General features: G+C 44.4%; 1 protein-coding gene across 1 annotated transcript; it reads right to left on the bottom strand.

Moving 5' to 3' along the window:
• Positions 1 to 3,173: 3,173 nt before the first annotated feature.
• Positions 3,174 to 4,253, bottom strand: LOC134368343 (melanoma-associated antigen 4-like). The gene is given in 1 exon segment (XM_063084874.1): positions 3,174 to 4,253. A coding segment is annotated over 1 exon segment (1,080 nt).
• Positions 4,254 to 20,875: the final 16,622 nt, after the last annotated feature.

The following is a 20,875-nucleotide window of genomic DNA, read 5'->3' as shown; positions in this document are numbered from 1 at the left end:
ACTTCCTACTGTAATATCAGGGTGGTTTCAAAAACTCTCACTTCAGGGTGATATCCTAGGAACTGGTACCTTATGGGCCAAATCAGAATCCAACCACCAGCTTATCTGGAAAACATTTGGAGAATGTGCTGAAGACATCCAAAGGGATGATTAGATGTATAAAGGACAGTATTTAAAGTCAAATGGATTTTGCTGTCAGAGGGGATCCAGAGTGAGGGACACGAACAGTAAGGGGACTTCTGCAAAGAGCAAAAATGCTGTATGTTAGGGGTAGGGCAGGTGATTCTTGGCTGTCCCACTGGGAGCAGGGTGCAGCTTTCAGTGGATGCAGCCATGAAGAGCTGGGAAACAGGCCAGATTCCAGAGTTGGATAGAAGGACAGATGGGCAAAGATTAGGAGAAGGCCACAGCATTGCAGAAAAGTGCTGGGACTGTGCAAAAATGTTGGCACCTGGGCAGAATTGGCTCTCAAGGGACCACAGCCAATCCCCAATTTGTGTTTGTTGTGCATTGTCACCTTCCTTCTTGTGTTAGTCAGCTCGTTCTGCTATATATGATAAAATGCCATCGACTGGGTAGCTTAAACAACAGACATTTATTTTCTCACAGTTCTGGAGGTTGGGAAATCCAAGATCAAGATGCCAGCGTAGGGGGTGTCTGGCGAGGGCTGTATTCCTGGCTTGTAGACAGCCACGTTCTCCATGTGTCTGGGAGGGAGGGGCGTCTGGTGTCTCTTCTTATAAGGGCTGCAATACCATCATGAGGGGCTCCACTTTCAAGACTTTATCTTAACCTAATTACCTCCCAAAGGCCCCATCTCCAAATACCATCACATGGGCATGATGACTTCAGTATGTAAATTTTGGAGGGACACAATTCAATCCCTAGCACTTCTTTATGCCTGCTTTTAGTACCACCAGCCTGGGGCCCATCGTTTGGTTGTCTGAGAGACATTACAGAGTCATGGGAAGAGAAATGAATTGCGACAGAAGGCCTGCTTTAGGTTGGGGGGAGTGATAACCGTGTGAGCTCTACAGGAATTCAGACCATGTGTATTAGTTTGCTTGGGCTGCCCTAACAAAGTAAAGTAGACTGGGCAGCTTAAACAACAAGAAACTCATTTCCTCACAGTTCTGGAGGCTGGAAGTCCAAGATCAGGGTGTGGGCAGGGATGGTTTCTCCTGAGGCCTCTCTTTTGGGCTTGTAGATGGCCATCTTCTCCCTGTGTCTTCACGTGGTCTTTCCTCTGTGCATATCTGTGTTCCAATCTTCTCTTCTTATAAAGACAGCAGTCATACTGGAGTACGGCCTGCACTAATGATCTGATTTTAACCTAATAACCTTTGTAAAGATTCCATTTCCACATACAGTCACATTCTGAGGCACTGGGGGTTAGGAGTTTTGTGGCAGACACAATTTTGCCCATAACACCAGGGATCCAGCCCCAGCCCTGTTGCTTACTAGCCATGTGGTTACAGGAAATTACCAAAGCCCTCCGAGCCTCAGGTTCATCATCTGTGAAATGGGTGTCCTAATGAGTCTGTCTTGTAGGACTGTTGAAATGTATGTAATGCATGCAAAGCACTTGGCACACTGTCTGACATGTATTAGACTTTTAATGCTTGGCAGTTATCTGTATCACTATTCGGACCTCAGATCCTACTAGCCTCTCCTCTGGGAAAGTTATTGTTTTTGTTGTCATCTAGGAGACCTCACAGAGTATGCAGCACAATAGTACAAGGAATACCAATTCAGCCATAAATGTTGCTTGAAAGATAAAACTAGGTAAGATTTCCATCCTAGATGATCTATTATCTCATGTGGGTGTGTGGAAGTCTTCCCCAGCTGGATGCAACTCAAAGCTTGTAGAATCTGAGTCAAGGACAAAACTCTTCCCATTCTCCCAGCTGCTCTTCCATTCATACCCCTATTTTCGTTAATCCCCCTCCCCACCAAAAATCCAGCCCTTGCTTACAATTGCCCTAACTGCCTTCCAGATAACCTAATTAAAATGGCATTTTAATGGGGCTGGCTCTGCTTGTCCCAGTCAGGCAGAAGAGTACCTGGCCAGTGGCTTCTAGGCCTCACCTCCTGGGAGATTCACTCTTATTTCTCAGGAAACCCTTGCACGTGGTGGGTATAAATCACCTAGTTCCTGCACTGTGTTCAACTGCAACTAGGACAGGAGTGCAGGACACTTTCCATACCTGCCCCAGGTGGAGATTTCTCTCTGCTCCATCCACCATCCAAAAGGAACTGCTCAGAGAAGATTTCCAATCCAGGCTCTGCTCGCAGCCCTAAGACAAAGCGTCTGAGAGCCTGGCCCCTGCCACCACCCAGCTTCAGTGCAGGCAACTCCCACAAAGGGAAGTGCAGCTTCCAAAGCCACAGGCTGGCTTGGCTCAGGACATTTACAGTCGACTGCTCTCATCTGGAGCCCCACCTTCTGCCTAACCCTTTTCTACTTGTTCTGTAGGATTTAGAGGACATCTCACCACCTTCCCGATATGGCCGCTGCTCCTAGGCTCAACCACCCTATGGGTTGGGCTTATCCTAATATCTCCACGACTAACACAGGGCCTTCCAGAGAGCGATGCTCAATGAATGTTTGCAGAATAAACGAGTTGTGAGCAGTGGTTTCATTTATGGAGATGTAATTTCTCCTACATCATGGAAGAACACAAGCAAATCCAGGTATACATATATATTTTAATTTCACAGAACAACAGAGTTAAAGGGAAAAGGAAGCCAAAAATTACTTATTTCTTACTTTTTTCTCTATTTTTTGACCTCATATTATTTTGTTAAGTTTTTTCATATTTCCAAGTAAATTCCTATTCCGATGCCATGCTCTCTTGTTACAGACCACAAAATAAGATTTCAATTTGTTTTATGAAATAGCAAAACTTTTACTACTGAACTGGATAAAGAGTAATAAATGTGTGATCAATGTCATTCGTAAACTTAGTTTCTTAAGCTAATTAAACCTTCCATTTAAAGGAATAACATTTGAAAAATTCCAAACTGAAAACAAGAGAAAGCTCCAAGTTACCCTTATAGAACAGGAAACCAAAGCTGTTTGTTTTTCACTCTATTTCCCTAGCCCCACACTATCTTTCTACTAAAAACAGTGACTGCTATTTTCAAACACAGTGGAGAATCTACCTTAGACTTCATCTGGGCTTAGAGAAGCTTCAAGGTGTGCCACTAGAACTGGTACTGGCTGTGGCAGAAGTGCCATTTGTGGTGGCAATTCCGGCCTGGGCGCTTTCTTCCTCATCTCTCAGAGCCATCTGATACAAGTGTGGGAATAAACTGGGGAAAGTAATATTGAACTGGGCCAAATGCTCCAGAACTACCATCTTGCTGGTTTCAGCGTGGGCACGTGGGCCCCACAGGAACCGATAGCACGCAGGATCACTGTTGGGCACCTGCCGGTACTCCAGGTAGTTTTCCTGCACCCAATCTTCGGTGATGAGCTTCCTGGGCTCTCCATAGATGGGGTGCTCCCTCCCAGGACACAACCCCAGCACACCCAGCACATACCACATGCTCTTCTCAGAGGTGCAGTCGCCCTCCATGAAGACCAAGCCCAGGGTGATAATCAGGAGGCCGGTCTTGGGCACGCTCTGGTCATCGCTCTGCATCCCATCGTAGGTGAGGCCCAGGGAGGTGCTGAGGATGTAGGAGTGGCTGGCAGGGTCCACTTCCTTCACTGCAATGCCATAGACAATCTCCATGTACTTAGAGACTTTGCTGAAGATGGCAGGGAATTGGTCCTCGTAATTTTTGAGGACTCCATTCAGCATTTCTTCCTTTGTGATCAGCTCCTTCTTTCGATACTTGAGGAGCAGGAGATTAAGCAAATCATACATCATCTCCTGTGGTGCACCCTGGAGCAAGTACTCAGGGAATCCCACATCCTGTGAGCTGCTCGGGCCCTCCTCTTCTTGGATGCTGGGGCTCTCGCTTGCCTGGCTCCATGGAGGGGAGACAGTGGCAGTGGGGGATGAGCAGACACTCTGAGGACTCTGGGGAGGACTTGGTGTTCCAGCAGTAGGCACGTCCTCCGGGGTGCCTGGGATCAGAGGAGAGGTGGAGGCAGAGGAGTTGGAGGAAGAAGAAGAGGGGGTGAACACCTCCATGTCGTCCTCATCACCAGGAACCTGCGCACCCACCAGGGCTGGTGCCTCTCTTTGGGCCCGAAGGTCTTCCTCAAGCTCGCAGAGCTGACTCTTGTCACAATAAGGCATCGCGACTTACCCTGGGGGCAGAAAACAGGAGTGTGGGCTGGAGTTGGGTGACGGGGATGGGGATGCATAGGCCTGGAGGAGAGAGAGAGCGGTTGAGTGGCCTCAGCCTAGAACCACACCCTAGGGGGCTCTGACAAAGGCCTACTTACAGGTCTTCTCTTTCACTGGTGCTCTAGGGCCTCACAGGGCTCCTGTCCTCCTGGTCGGCCTGTCTCCTGTGGACATGAAGGGGGAATGAGATGGCTCCGCAGGGTGCAGCCAGCAGAGAATGAGGCTCCAGCACTGACAGTTGTGTGGGTGGGGCCGGGAACTGTGGGGTCCCCTCTGTTCTGGGGCCGGTGGGGCTCTTGTAACTCATTCAGGGCATGCACCTCACCTTGACGCCTGGCTCTCCTGGGCCTCCTCTGCTGTCACCTGAGGACACTGCCTCAGACCAAGGTCTCACCTCTCAGTTCCTGGAGCTCCTGTAAGAGGAATAGAGGAAGTCCTCAAGCTGCAGACTGGAAGGACACCTTGGACTCCCAGTACTGACAGGAGGGGTGGGCCGGACTCTGTGAGGTCCCCACTGTTCTGTGGTGAATGAATAGTCCCCTTCATACTCACTCAGAGCACTCACCTTTACGTCGTCAGGACCCGGACCCAACCCATCTGCTGGCCTGAGAAACTCTCAGAACAAGAACTCACACCCCTGATATGGAAAAAAAGCCAGAGAGGGGCCCACATCTGGCCACACCTGCCCAGGGCATCCCAGGGAGGACCGCAGGAGGTGCCCAAGTTTAGTGGGATCCATGTGTCCTGGAGTGAGCGGTCTGCGTGATATCACCTTTATGTCTGGCAGGTCCTGGGACTCTCCCTCTGCTGACCTGAGGCCACCTTCCTTATGCCAAAGCCCTGTCTCCATGAGACACTGGAAAAGGAAGTGAGAGCCCAACCACCCGCTGTTCCCTGGGTCTTCCCATGGCTCACAGAAGGAACAGGGAGGGGCTGGAGTCCTGTGTGTACTGGTCTGGGTGGTCCCCTCAGCCCTCACCTTGACTCCTGGTAGGGCCTGGGACAAATCTCTCTGTCAATCTGAGCATGGCCCTCTCAGATCAAGGTCCTCTGCCCTCTGAGACTCCTGAGCCAGAAGTGAGGCTCAGTCTGAAGGCCTCCCCACAGTCTCCTGGGCTTACATCAGGGCCACGGTGGATATTTGTGGGGCCCTCTTTATGTTCTGGGCTGGGGATACCTTCAGTCCTCACCAAAATCTCTTCCCTTGACATATCCTGGGATTCCTCCCTCAGCTGATCGGATGTCTCTCTCCCTTCTGGTCCAATCTCACCCCTAAAACCAAGGCCCTCAGCTCCCTGAAAACCCCAAGCCAGAAGTGACAAGGTGTCATGTCCTGGGTGGGTCACCCCTGCCTGGGGTCTCAGAGAGTAGAGAACAAGGGACCACTGCATTCTGTGGGGTCCTTTCTTTTGGGAGTTAGGGGTTACCTTCAACTAGATCTATCACCTTGACTCCTGGCTAAGCCTCAGATGAATCCTTCTGTGACCAGATGTGGCTCTCTCTGCTGACCTGACGTTGCCCCTCAGACCAAGACCTTCACCTCCCTGAGAGGCCCAAGATAAAAGTGAGGGTGCATCGTATCTGGGCACTTTGGCCCAGGATGTCCCAGGGCAGAGAGCAAGGCCTCGGTCCAGACTGTTTTGGGTTGGGGCATCCCTCAGTCCACCCTCAGAGTATTCACCTGTAATCCTGACAGGGTCTACACCAAGCCTATGCTGAGCTGGCATCACCTCCCTTATCTCAGGCCAAGCTCTCACCTGCTTGAGGACCCCCTTTCCCCACCATGGTGGAATCGACAGCATGTCACAGCCGGCTACCCTTACCTGGATCCCCTAGGGGTTGAGAACAGGGAAGCTGGACTCTGTAGTGTCTTTTCTGATATGGGTAGGTATATTTAGTCTTCACGAGGGGTACTTACCTCAACTTCTGAAATACCTGGCACTTGTCCCTCAGCTGATGTAAGGCTACTTCCCTCAGAACAAAGTCATTTCCTCCCTGACATCCTCCCAGGCTGAAGTCAGAGGCCGCCACATCCAGACAGCCCTGTCTGGGTCCTCCCAGGGCCAACAACAGGGGTGGGGAGTTGTTGGGTCCTCGCTTTCTGTGGTGGGAGGTCCCTACTATTCCTCCCTCTGTGTCCTTACCTGTATGTTTGGCAGGGCCTGGGACTCTTTCCTGTGCCGACCTGAGGCTTCAAACCTCAGACCAAAATCCTCACCACCCTCAGAGCCCCCGAGGCAGCAGCGAAGGAGCATCATATCTGGTCACCCTGCCTGGAGCTTCTAGGGCCGACAGTAGTGACAGAGTGTGTTCCTGGGAGGTCTCTGCTGTTCTGGGGTGGCAGTATCCCCAGTCGTCCCTCAGGCAAAGGTGTTCACCTCCCTGACTCCCCAAAAGGAGAAGCAAGGATGCCACACTTTTGGCAATCCTGCCCACGTTCTCCCAGGGCGGGGTTGGGCCCCATTTTACCTGGGCTCCTGGGTCCCCTGAATCCTTACCTTGACTCCAGGTAGATCCTGGGCCATCCCTCTGCTTTTCTGAGCTCATGCTCCTAATACCAGGCCCCTGCTCTCTCCCACACCTGGATGTGGAAGTCAGGACACATGCCCAAGGCCTCCCAGGGCTGACAACAGGCTCAGGCTTCTGTGGCGTTCCCTCGTTCTGGATTCTAATGCCCATTCCCTCTTCTCTCTGTGTTTTCACCTGTCTACCCGGAAGAGCCTCGGCCCCCTATCCTCCAATCAAGGCCCACGCCTCTTCCCCATCTCAAAGGCAGAAGTCAGCAGATGTCATTTAGGGCGCCATTCCTGGGGCTTCCGAAGCTGACAGCGGGGGTGGAGATGGACTCTGTGGGTCTCCTCAGTTCTTTCACAGGGTCCTGACATTCGCGCCTGACAGGGCCTGGTCCTGTCCTTATTCAAACCCAGTCACCCATATCACAAAAAAGCTCTGACTTCCAGAGTCGACTGAAGTGGCATGGGGGAGGGGTGCCTCAGCCTGACAAGTATGTCCCCGAGTGGCTGTCGGCTGACAACGGGGGCACAGCTGGAAGATTCCGGACCCTCAGTCCAGCCTCATTATCTCACTTCGTCTCTAACCCAGACAGAGCTGGGTCCGCTCCGCCGACTGGAAGTGTGCACCTCACACCAAGGCCCTCCATTTTCTCAGACCTCCAAGGCGGAAGTCAGAGGACGTGACTTCCGGCACCATGCTCGGTGTGTCCTGCCTGAAATGGACTCCGTGGTTCCCCTTAGTGAACCCCCTGGAGCCTCAACTTGGTTGCAGGCAAAGGCTAGAGCCCTGTCCCCTGTGACCTGAATCTGCCCCGTCACACCAAGGCCTAACTCCGTGAGTTCCCGAGGTGGGAATGTGGGAGTGGGGCTAAGCCTCACAAGTCTGCCCCGACTGGTCCACGGGTGGCAGCAGGGGCACAGCTGCATGATTCTGAGTCCCTCGCCCCGCTGAGAGTCTCACCTCGACTCTAGCACAGACCGATCTCGGCACCCTCCGCTGACTGGAATCGTGCACCTCACACCAACCTCTCTCGTTTCTCAGACGCCCCAATGCGGAAGTCAGAGGACGTGACTTCCGGCACCGTTTTCGGCGTGTCCTGCCTTAAATGGAATCCGTGGGTCCCTCTAGTGAACCCCCTATTGCCTCAACTTGGCTGCAGGCAGAGGCTAGAGCCCTGTCCCCTGTGACCTGAATCTGCCCCGTCACACCAAGGCCTAACTCCGTGAGTTCCCGAGGTGGGAATGTGGGAGTGGGGCTAAGCCTCACAAGTCTGCCCCGACTGGTCCACGGGTGGCAGCAGGGGCACAGCTGCATGATTCTGAGTCCCTCGCCCCGCTGAGAGTCTCACCTCGACTCTAGCACAGACCGATCTCGGCACCCTCCGCTGACTGGAATCGTGCACCTCACACCAACCTCTCTCGTTTCTCAGACGCCCCAATGCGGAAGTCAGAGGACGTGACTTCCGGCACCGTTTTCGGCGTGTCCTGCCTTAAATGGAATCCGTGGGTCCCTCTAGTGAACCCCCTATTGCCTCAACTTGGCTGCAGGCAGAGGCTAGAGCCCTGTCCCCTGTGACCTGAATCTGCCCCGTCACACCAAGGCCTAACTCCGTGAGTTCCCGAGGTAGGAATGTGGGAGTGGGGCTAAGCCTCACAAGTCTGCCCCGAGTGGTCCACGGGTGGCAGCAGGGGCAGAGCTGGATGATTCTGAGTCCCTCGCCCCCCTGAGAGTCTCACCTCGACTCTAGCACAGACTGATCAAGGTCCCCTCTGCCGACTGGAATCGTGCACCTCACAGCAACCGCTCGGGTTTCTCAGACTCCCCAAGGCGGAAGTCAGAGGACGTGACTTCCGGCAGCATGCCAGGAGTGTCCAGGAAAAGTGGACTGTATGGGTCCCCTTACTTCACCCTCAAGGTCCTCACCTTCATTCCTAGGAGGCCTGTGATACCTCCCTGGGCCTACCTGAATATGCCCCTCTTGGACCGAGGTCCACACTTCCCCGATTCCTTGAGGCAGAAATGGACTTGTGTAAGTGAATCCTTGTATAGGTGAAAATTGGGGAATTGGTCACCCTGACTCCTCTGTCTGGGTCCTTGCAGGGTTTACGGCACGGGTGGAGATGGATTCTTTATATATGTTGGTGGTTGGATGGAGAAGGGATCCAAACCCTTGATCTTGGTGTTATCAAAGCACTCTGTAATCAACTGAGCTAACCAGACAGCACGAGATGGAGTCTTTGAGGTTGCTTTGTTTTGGGGAGTGGACCCCTCCGACGTCACTCATGAGGGCCCTCATCCTGGCAACTGGCTTCATGACCAAATGCTTTCTGGGAGATGTCCTCCCTGTCACATCTGAGAATTTGTCTAACTGCAGCCTTTGTGAAAAATGACTCCAAGTCTGGAGCTGCAGCAGGGAAGACCAGTGGTAGACAGTCATATCTATAGTGTTGCCTTAGAAACACCTCTCCTGCATCTATATCTAACATATATAGTTTAACTTCTATTCTTTGTTTATGCCTTTTTTTCTTAGTAATTGATCATCTTTGCAAAAAAAGTCTATTTTATGAGCATTTTCAAAGAACTGGGTTTTGTTAGTTATCTCGGATATCTGTTTCATTATTAATGCATTTATCTTTATTATTTCCTTCTTTCTTCTAACTTCGACTTGATATTGTATTTATTCCCCAGCTTCTTGATTTGCCTGGATGTTTTAAATGTTTTTTTTAAGTTTCTAATACATTTAAGGATATACTTTTCCCTCTGAGTATCACTTGAGCCTTATCACACATTCAGTGTTAAATACTTTATGTGTATTGCTTGAACCCGTCAAAAGTTGAGTATATTACTCTATTACTTATCCTATTATTTTTTCCATATATATCCTCATATAAGGGGGTGTAAAATTATTTTTCAGAAGATTGTGAAAAGTTTGAGAGGGATAGAATGTCATTTGGAGGAGATCTCAGGATCCAGGGGCATTTTGTTTTGTTTTGTTTTATTTTTGTCATTAGTTATAGAAGGGACTTAACCATATTCAAATGCTGTTGACAGAGTTGGTTTTGTTGCAGCAGTGCAAAGAAGTTTAACACTATAAGATCAATCAATATAATTGCCAAGTTGTAACAGTTAAGAAAATAGAAACCCTTCTGAACATTTAATACAGAAGGAATATAATGCAGGGGACTGGTTACATAAGTGTAGGAGAAGCCAAAGATGGCAGAGGTGGAGAATCCAATAATTAGCAACATGAAGTAGTAAATCCCACCTCTAGGCTGAGAGGAGAGGATGTTACTGGAGCCTATGTGTTGAGTTTGACAGGATCTGAAGTCATGGTGGGACAACGTGATGGTGGCTCATGGAAATATGTGATGGAGCCAAGGAAAATATGTAGTCATTAAGAAGAAGCCACCTGATGCAGAGGAAGAATGAGAAAAACTCTGGCTGGTCGGTCCTGGTTTTATCTCCTGTGGGTCCCTCCAGTTGGTTAAACCAAAATGGCAGCCAAATGTTGGTGAGCTTAGAAATTGTAGCCTACAGGGGTCAATCCCTGTATAGCAGAGAGCAGAGCAGAAGAATGAGTGATGGGTCTGTGGGCAAATAGTACTAAGACTGGCTAACTATGTGAACATATTGAGCAAGAAAAATCATATCTCCATTAATCTTAAATGTATTTAATAAAAATTAACATACATTAGTAGTGAAAGAAATGTTAGTCTAAAAGTATAAAATGTAGTGCTATGAGTCCATACTGATATAAATAAATGACTGAATAAATAAAGAAATAGAGAAGAGTACACAAATCTCCTGTGCAGAAGCATTGCTGACAATTTATGCAGGTATTCTCTACTCCTCAAGTGTGGGCTGTGCATTAGTGACGTTCTTCCAATGAGAGAGTGTACAGTGTGGATGGGGGGAAAAGGGTAACTTTACAGTAGGGAAGCCTGACAAGCACCACCTGGGGGAGGTGGTCAAGATTAACATCAACAGTGGTAAGGCACTGTTGGTAGTATATGTCCTTAATACCATGCCATGAGAATAGCACTTTACCTCTGTGGTCTTCCCCTTCCCAAGTTCATAATCCCAGTGTAATCACGACAGAATCATCAGAAAAATTCCAAAACAGGGTCATCCTAAAATATGCCTGACTAGCATGGCACTCCTCAAAACTGTCAAGATCATCACAAACAAGGAATGCCTGAGAAACTGTCACAGCCAAGAGAGGAGCCTAAGGAGGCATCATGGGTAAATGTTGTGTGAAATGCTGGGTAGAATCCTGCAACAGAAAAAGGATATTAGATAAAAATGAAGGGAAATCTGAATAAAGTGTGTATTTTTGATAATAACATTTTATTAGTTTTGGTTTATTAGTTGTGACAATTGTGCCATACTAAGATGATAGTAACAGGGGAGATTGAGTGAGACATATGCACCCTCTATGTCCTATCGTTGTAATTTTTCTGTAAATCTACAATTATTCTAAAAGAAGTTTATTAAAAATTGAAAAAAAGTAAATTGAGCCAACTAGATGAAGAATATGTATGAAAAACCCATGGCAAACATTATACTTATATGGGGAAAAGTTGAAAGCTCTTACTCTGAAATTGGGTACTTAATGGACCGTTGATTTATGAAAATGGTGCTACTGCGAAGTAAGGGGGAGAGGACAGTCATTTTAATAAATCACAGTGAAACAACTGTGTCTCTAAATAGGATAGAAAATGCAACTGGAACCTTCCTGACGCTTTACAAAAGCTAATAGCAGAGGAATTAGACCTAGTTTTCAAATTGTTGTAAAATATGTCAGCCATACATGAAATTATGTAGAATAGTAAAACGAACCTTCATATATTTCTGTCATCTAGAGAGTTAGAAGCATGGGTCAAGTAGGGCATTGATAATGCCGGACGGGAAAGGACTGAAAGAGGCTGGGGACGCTGGTCAGGTCAGTATCAGAAAGGATGCAGATGATATGAGTGGGGGAACGAGAGGAAGTGGCAGCTCCTTCTGCCCTTTGTCTCCAACGTAGATTGCCTTGCCACCTTCATGGGCCTTTCTTTTCAAAGAGCACAATAGGGAATGTAGAGGTGGCTTGGGAGAAAGCTACCTGGATCAACGATCTGTTCATTCCACCTCGCACAGCATCCCCTGCTGAAATCTGGAGCCCTGGAGCTTCAAGAAGAATGGCCTGACAGCACGATTCAGAGACTCGTGACAAGAGATGTTGGGCTGACACTCTGAACAAGCCCAGGAAGACTTTACCCACCTGGAGGCAGTGCCAGGTTATCCACATGTGACAGGAGCAGGGTCCTACCTCTGTCCTCATCAGGATGTGAGCTCTTGATGGGAGGAAGGGTTTCAGGGATTTTGCTTCCTTCATTTTATGCTAACTTCAAGGTGTCCTGCAGATCCTGCGCTTTTGTGGGAAACCTTCTCTGGGGATCCCCACTATTGGGACTTGGAGTACTTCACAGAGCAAAGGAAGGGGTCTCTCCTGAGGTCAGAAGTACTCTAAAGGTAGGGAGGATAAGTATCATGGGATGACCCTGAGCTAATTCCACAATGGGAGGGGGCCTCCAGGGACAGCAGTGCATGGGCTTCTTCACCAGCACATCAGCTACCACCAGTCTGGGCAGGATATGTCATGGAAGTCTTAATGAAGACTCTTCACCATTAAAATGGGATTTGGAGTTCCTAGTTGGAAAGGCTTCAGGTTAGCAGTCAGTCTCGGAATGAGAACCGGGTCACCCAAACTGGAGCTCCAGGTGATGGGCTGAGAAGGCACTGCAGGAAGGAAGAACGCAATCTTGATTATCACATCTGCCCATGGATAGTTGCTGGCCCAGATCAATGTGTGCCCCGACCTCTGCTCCACCTACTTCCCCTCAGCTGTCCTCTCTCTCTCTTTTTATTTTTTTCCATTTACAAGTTGCATTATATTATATTTTGCTTTATTTTACTTTAAATTTTTAAATTTATTATTAGCATATTCATTCTTACAAATCGTTATATTTCTTTATGCCCTTTTTTGGCTAAGATCAAGTATACTGCCCTCACTCTTGACAGGGCCCTCACGGAATTCAGGAAACTCAAGATTCGACAAGTGGTTGAATAGTGGTTTTGTCAGAGATTTCACTGAAGGTTTGGGTCATGTGCACATCTACTCCGCCCAGGAACAACTGAGCTCTTGTGGAGGTTGCTTTCTTCCTCAGTTTTGGCTATCAGTGTTTCGCGTGCGGTTAGCCTCTCTTGTAGCCAGAATGGGGTACACAATGTCAAAGGTGAAGGTGGAAAATCTTGGGTGTTTATTTCACAATGGTTCCTCTTTGCCTCCCCCGGCCAGATCCACAAGGAGGTCTTTCTCAGTTCTTCATTTTGACAACCTATTGGGGTTTCTGGGGGTAAGGCCCACAAACTTTCCTCTAAAGCCTGCAGCCCCACGTAGCTTATTACTCTCATAGTACCCCACACTCAACCTTCAGAAACTCATCAGAGTTACCACTTAGATATTCTTACCAGTTTATGGCTCCAGCAGCGTTTGCTCCAGGTAAACAGATCTTTCCTGTGGCTCTTTGTATGCACCTGTCTCTCCACATTTTGGGTTGGTGGTTTGCCCTAAAGTCTCAGTTCTCTGATGGGTGTAAGAAAAGTAGTTAATTTTTCAGTTTGTCAAGCATTTTCTTGTTGTAAGAATGGGACTGTAGACAGCTGTACAGATTTTTGGACTGCTTAGGTATTACATATACATATTACCTCCCTTCATGTCTTTTTACCCTTCCCAATTTATGTCTTGATTGTCTTAAATATTTCTTCTATGTACATTTAAAGCCACATCAATGTGATAACTTTTGCTTAACCTGTCAAACATAACTTAGAAAACTCAAGCGGAGAAAGAAAGTCTATTGTATTCAGCCACATTTTTGCTTACTATGTTCTTTTTTCCTTCCGGATGATCCAATTCCACATTAACCTTTTCATAATTTTTATTTTTCTGTTTGGGGAACTATCTTTTCCTTCATCAGAAAACGTCTTGATTTCTCATTCATCCTGAAGGATATTTTACTACATATAGGATTCTTTATTCAGTCTTCTTTCCTTTAAGTACTTGAGAGATGTGCATTTTTCCTTCTGGCCTTTGTGATTTGTTTTGAAAAAAAAAAAAAAACCCACTGTGATTTGAATTGTTTTCCCTCTGTATTAATCTGTAATTTGCAAAGAAACTACATTTATTGCTTATAGTTTCAGAAGCTGGGAAGTCCAAAGTGCAGGGAACACTTCTGGTGAGGGCATTTTTTGGTGATGCCTTCAGTGATGCAGGGTGTTACACGGTGAACTGGTGGATGGCTTGAACAGAGAGAGAGGGAGATTCTCGTGTGCTCTCCTTTTAAAGCCAGCAGAACTACACCAATGACCACCCATCAACGGTTTAATTCTCATACAGTCCTCACAATTTAATCACCTCTTTAAGGTCCCTCTTTCAGTGACCATAATAGGATTTCCATGCTCTTGACACTGTCAGTTGGGATTAAGCTTCTAATATACAAACTCAAGGGACACAACTCAATCCATATCATCCCGTAAGCTGAGGTGTGGTTTCTTTCTTGCTGCTTTTAAGATTTTTTCTTTGTCTTTAGTCTTTGGAAGTTTGAGTGGTGTGTCTTCACTTGGATGTTTTCGGGTCTTTTTAAAAAAATTATTATTTATAGTATTTCGGTACTGAACTGCTTGAATTTGTAGGTTTATGGCTATTTTAACTTTGGAAAGTATTTAGCTATTTTTTATTTGGGAGCTTTTCAAGCCCTATCCTCGTTTTCATCTCCTTCCTGTGCTCCAGCAACATGAATGTTAGATCTTTTGTTATAGTCCTGTAGGTTCCCGAGGCTCTGTTCATTTTTATATCAATGTATCTTCCATCTGTTGTTCAGACTGGGAAATTCCTATTCTATCTTTCAGCTCACTGATTCTTTCCTCATTATCTCCATGCTCTTGTGAGCCCGTCCAATGGGTTTTATTGCTGTTTTTCATTTGAGGAAACTTCACTGGATTTTTCTTTGTATGTGCTACTTTGTTAAGACCTCTTTTTTTTTTTTTTCCATTTGTTTCAAGTGTGGTCCTAATTTTGTATTGAAACATTTTTATGATGGTTGATTTAAGATCTTTGTCAGATAATTCTTTCAAGTCTGTCACCTTGGTGTTGGCATGTATGGATTGTATGTTTTTACTTGTTTAAGATCTTCCTGTGTATTTTTGCTTTGTTTAAGTTTTTTCTGCTTCTTGTTATGTGAGTGAATTAAAATTTTTATTGAAGCATATTGATTGTATGTATTTATGGAGTACACAGTTATATTTCAATATGTACATACAATGTGGGATGATCTAATCTGGTAATTAGCATATTCATCACTGCAAACCTTCATCATTTCATTGTGATGTGGACATTTGACCTCCTCTCTTCTAGTTGTATCATAATCTGTGTTAAACCGTTGTTATTAAAGATTCTTGGGTCCACTGCATAGGAATAGAATTTATTTTTCCTTTCTAGCTGTAATTTTGTGTCCATTAACCAGCCTCTCACTTCCCTCCTTTGTCCCTGCCCTTTCCCACCTCTACTAACCACAGTTCCTCCCTCTCCTTTTACCAGTTCAATGTATTATTTATTTGTTTGTTTCCTTGTTTGTTTTTAGCTCCTACATATGAGTGAGATCACGTGGCATTTCTCTTTCTGTACCTGGCTTATTTCACTTAATTTTCTCTAAGCCCATCCGTGCGGCTGGAAACAGCAGATTTTCATTCCTTTTTATGGGTGAGTAGTATTCCCTTGAGTCTATATACCACATTTTCTTTCTTTTAGTTGAAAGATAATTGATTACACATATTTGTAGGATACAAAGGTGAATATCAATACCTGTGTACAATATGTGATCAGTATATCAGGATAATTACCATATTCATCATTACAAAATTTGATCATTTTTTGTGAACCTTAACCAACTTATCGCTAATGCCCCTTCCCCTCTCCCTTTCCCACCTCGAGTAACGACAGTTCTGTTCTCTCCTTTTGAAAGTTTAGCAGATCATTGGGATTGTTGTTTCTTTCTTTGTTTCTTATTTATTTGTTTGTTTGTTTGTTTGTTTTTAGCTCCAATTTATGAGTGAGGTATTTCTCTTTCTTTGCCTGGCTTATTTCACTTATCATGATTTTCTTCAAGTTCATCTATATTTCTGCAAATGACAGAACTTCAATCATTTTTATGTCTGAGTAGTGTACATATAATTCCATTGTGTATATATACCACAGTTGCCTTATCCGGTCATCTGTCAATGGACGTTTCGGTTGGTTCCATATATTGGCTATTGTAAATAGATCTGTGATAAACATTGGAGTGCAGGTATCACTTGGACATGATAATTTCCATTCCACTGGGTATATACCCAGTAGGGGGATTGCTGGATCATATGGTAGTTCTATCTGTAGTTGTTTGAGAAAACCCCATTCTGTTTTCCATAATGGCTGCACTAATTTACAGTGACACCAACAATGTACAAGGGTTCCCATTTCTCCACATCCTCACCAGCATTTGTTATTCTCAGCCTTTTTGGTAACAGCCATTTTAAAGGAGCAAGAAGATATCTAAAAGTAGTTTTCATTTCCATATCCCTGATGATTAATGACGTGGAGCATTTTTTCATATACCTGTTGGCCATATGTATGTCTTCTTTTGAGAAATATCCATTCACCTTATTTGCCCATTTTTAAATTGGTTTATTTAGTTTTTTACGATAGACTTGTTTGAGATCCTTCTATTTTCTGCGTATTAGTCCATTGTCTGATGCACACTTTGCAAATATTTTCTCCCGTTCTGCAGGTTGTCTCTTTGCTCTGTTGATTGTTTCCTGTGCCGTGCAGATGTTTTTAGTTTGATAACTCCCATCTGATTATTTTTGCTTTTGTTGCCTGTGCTTTTAAGGTCTTATTCATAATATCTGTGCCCAGTTCTACATCATGGAGGGTTTCCCCTGTGTTCTCTTCCAGAAATTTTACAGTTTTAGGACTTACATTTAAGTCCTCAATCTATTTTGACTTCATTTTTGTATGCGGTGAAAGATAGGGGTATAGGTTCATTCATCCATACATGGATATCCAGTTGTATCCGCATAATTTATTGAAGAGGATCTTCTTTCCCCAATGTTATGTTTTCAGGGCCTTTGTCAAGGATCAGTTGGCTATAAGTACATGGATTTATTCCTGGGTTCTCTATTCTATTCCATTTTTCCATGGGTCTATTTGTATGCTGGTACCAGGCTGTTTTGGTTACTACAGCTTTGTAGTACATTTTAAAGTCAGGTAGTGTGATACCTGCTGTTTTATTCCTTTTGCTCAGAATTCCTTTGTCTATTCGGGAATTTTTGTCTGTTTGTTTCATATGAATGTTAGGATTTTTTTTCTATTTCTGTGAAGAATGTCACTGGGAATTTGATAGGGATTGTGTTGAATCCGTAGATCACTTTGGATAGTATGATCATTTTCACAATATTAATTCTAGCAATCCATGAGCATAGAATGTCTTTCTGTCTTTTTGTGTCCTCCTTAATTTCTTTCAGCACTGATTTGTAGTTTTCATCGTAGAGATCTTTCACCTCCTTGGTTAGATTTATTCCTACATATTTGACTTTTTTTGATACCTATCGTAAATGGGATTGCATTCTTGATTTCTTTCTCTGCTAGTTCATTGACAGTGTGTAAAAACACTACTGATTTTTGTATACTGATTTTATATCCTGCTACTTCACTGAATTCTTAATTGAGCTCTAATAGTTTTTTGATAGACTCTTTAGGCTTTTCTCTATATAAGATCATGTCATCTGCCAACAGGGACAATTTTACTTTCTCCTTTCTAATATGGATGTCCTTTATTTCTTTCCTTTGCTCAATTACCCTGGCTAGAACTTCCAGTACTATGTTAAATAGGAGCGGTGAGTGTGGGTATCCTTGTCTTGTTCCAGTACACTGAGGAAAAGCTTTCAAGTTTTCACAGTTCAGGATGATGCTAAATGTGGGTTTGTCAAATATGGCCTTTACTGTGTTGTGACACTTTTCTTCTATGCCTAGTTTGTTGAGAACTCTTATCTTTAAGGGATGTTGAATTGGATAAAGGAAGTTTTTTTTGCATCCTTTGACATCATCATATGACTTTGTCTTTCATTAAGTTGATGTGGTGTATCACATTTATTGTTTTGCTTATGTTTTTTTTTTTTTTTTTTTTTTTCCGTGACCGGCGCTCAGCCAGTGAGTGCACCGGTCATCCTTATATAGGATCCGAACCCGCGGCGGCGGGAGCGATGCCGCGCTGCTAGCGCAGCACGCTACCGAGTGCGTGCCACGGGCTCAGCCCAAAGATGAACTTTTTTTTTTTTCTTTTCTTTTCTTTTTTTTTTTTTTTTTGTCGTTTTTTCGTGACAGGCACTCAGCCAGGGAGTGCACTGGTCATTCCTATATAGGATCCGAACCCGCGGCGGGAGCGTCACCGCGCTCCCAGCGCAGCACGCTACCGAGTGCGCCACAGGCTCGGCCCCTGTTTTGCTTATGTTGAAACTTCCTTGCATCCCTGGCATGAATCCCAGTTGATTAAGTGACATATAATCTTTTTGATGTTCTGTTGGATTTGTTTTCTAGTACTCTGTTGAGAATTTTTGCATCTAATTCGTCACAGATATTGGCCCGCAGTTTTCTTTTTTGGTTGTGTCTTTGTCTGATTTGGGGATCAGGGTGATGCTGGCCTCATAGAATGAGTTTGAAAGCCTACTGTCTTCTTTAGATTTTTGGATAGTTTGAGAAGAATTGGTATTAAATCTTCCTTAAAAGTTTGGGAAAATTCAGCAATGAAGTCCTCTGGTCCTGGGCTTTTCTTTGTTGAGAGACTGTTGTTTACTGATTCAATCTCATTGCTCATTACTGGTCTGTTCAAGTTTTCTGTTTCTTCTTGGTTCAGTCTTGCTGTGTTATATATGTCCAGACATTTATACATTTTCTCTAGATTTTCAAATTTGTTGGCATATAGTTGTTCATAATAGTCTTTAGTGAGTCTGCATTTCTGTGGATTCAGTAGTAATGTCTCCTTTTTCATTTCTGATTTTGGTATTTGTGTCTTCTCTTTGTTTCTTGGTTATTCTAGCTAATGGTTTGTCAATTTTGTTTATCTTCTCAGAAGAACAAGTGTTTCCTTCATTAATCTTTTGTATCTTTTTTCTTTGCCTCTTTTTCATTAACTTATGCTCTGACTTTTATTATTACTTTCTATCTACTAATTTTGGGGTTTTATTTTTCTTGCTTTTCGAGTTCCTTGAAGTATAATATCAGGTTGTCTATTTGAGATCTTTCATCTTTTTTTGACATAAAACTTATTGCAATAAACATCCTCCTTCATACTGCTCTTGCAGTATCCCGTAGGTTTTGGTGTGATGTGCTTCTATTTTTATTTGTTTCAAGAATTTTTTTGATTTCCTGCTTTCCCTCTTTTTTGACCCACTGGTCATTCAGGAGCATGTTGTTTAATTTCAATGAATTTGCATAGTTTACAAAGCTTCACTTGTTATTGATTTCCAGTTGTATTCAATGTGGTCTGAAAAAATATTTGATGTAAGATCAATATTTTAAAATTTGTTGAGACTTGATTTGGGCCTAATATGTGGTCTGCCCTGGAGAATGATCCATGTGCTGATGAGAAGAATGCATATTCTGCATTTGGATGAAATGTTTTGTAAAGGTCCGGCAGGTGTGTTTGGTCTAACGTGTGGTTTAAATCCAATGTTCCTTGGCTAATTTTTTGTGCAGGTGATCTGTCCAATGCTGAGAGACGGATGTTCAAGTCTCCAACTATTATCATATTGGGGTCTATCTGTCCCTTTAGCTCCAAGAATAAATGGTTCATATATCCAGGGGCTCGGATGTGGGTGCATGTATATTCATGATTACTACATCCTATTGCTGAATCATTCCCTTTATCATTTTATAATGTCCTTATTTGTCTCTTTTTATAGTTTTTGTGTTAAAGTCTATTTTATCTGATAGAAGTGTACTTATTCCTGCTTGTTTTTGGTTTCCACTTGTGTGGAATAACTTTTTCCATCCCTTCTCTATTCATCTATGTGTGTCTTTATGTGTGAAGTGAGTCTCTGGTAGGCAGCATATATAGTTTGTTCTAGATTTTTAGTTCATCAGTCAGTCTACATCTTTTAATTGGGTAATGCCATCCATTTATCTTCAAGGTTGTTATTGAAAGGTTTTGCCTTACTCCTGGCATTTTATTGATATTTTTAATGATTGTTTTATGTTTGTTTTGCTTGTTTCGTTCCCTTTGATTAGTTTTCTTTTATGTTTTTTGTTTTTCCTTTTCTTCTAGTGATAAAATATAGGTTTCTTCTCTTTCTTGTTTGCGTATCTATTCTAACAGGGAGTTTTATTCTTTCTCACGCATTCATGACAATGATTATTGCTCTTTTGATTCTGAATGTAGAACTCCCTTGAGGATTTCTTGTACAGTCAGTCTCATTGTGGTCTCCTTTACTTCTGAAGGATAGCACTGCTGGTTATAGTGTTCTTGGTGGGTCATTTCCTATAAGGTTTCTGTTGAGAAGTCTGCTGTTAGTATGCTGGGGATTCCCTTATATGTGACTTGACACTTTTCTCATGCTGAGTTTCCTGAAGATTATTATTTGGAATTCCTTTTCAGGCATTTCATAGATTTTCTGCTGTTTGGAGTCTGGTATTGGAGAACTATTGTTTCCTTTAGTGGAGTCACATTTCCTTGTTTTTTTCATGCTTCTCATGTCTGTGAGTTGATGTCTGGGCATCTGGTGTGGCAGTCACTTCTTCTAACTTTTGGAGTAGTTCTTTAATGGAGAAACTTCCTGTAGAAGTGTTCTATATTACCAGTCAGGTTGAGTAGTTCAGGTTTGGTTCCAGGTGAGCACCGTAGGGTAGTCTTCGTGCAACTTCTTCAGCTGCATTCAATCTTGGAGTTCTCTGTGGGTGTCTTCATGGCTGAGGCAGTGGGGCCTTT

This window comes from Cynocephalus volans, chromosome X (genome assembly GCF_027409185.1).
Source record: "Cynocephalus volans isolate mCynVol1 chromosome X, mCynVol1.pri, whole genome shotgun sequence".
Classification (NCBI taxonomy): domain Eukaryota; kingdom Metazoa; phylum Chordata; class Mammalia; order Dermoptera; family Cynocephalidae; genus Cynocephalus; species Cynocephalus volans.
Note: the sequence above shows the minus strand (reverse complement) of the source record. Positions and strands in the feature narration are given on the sequence as shown.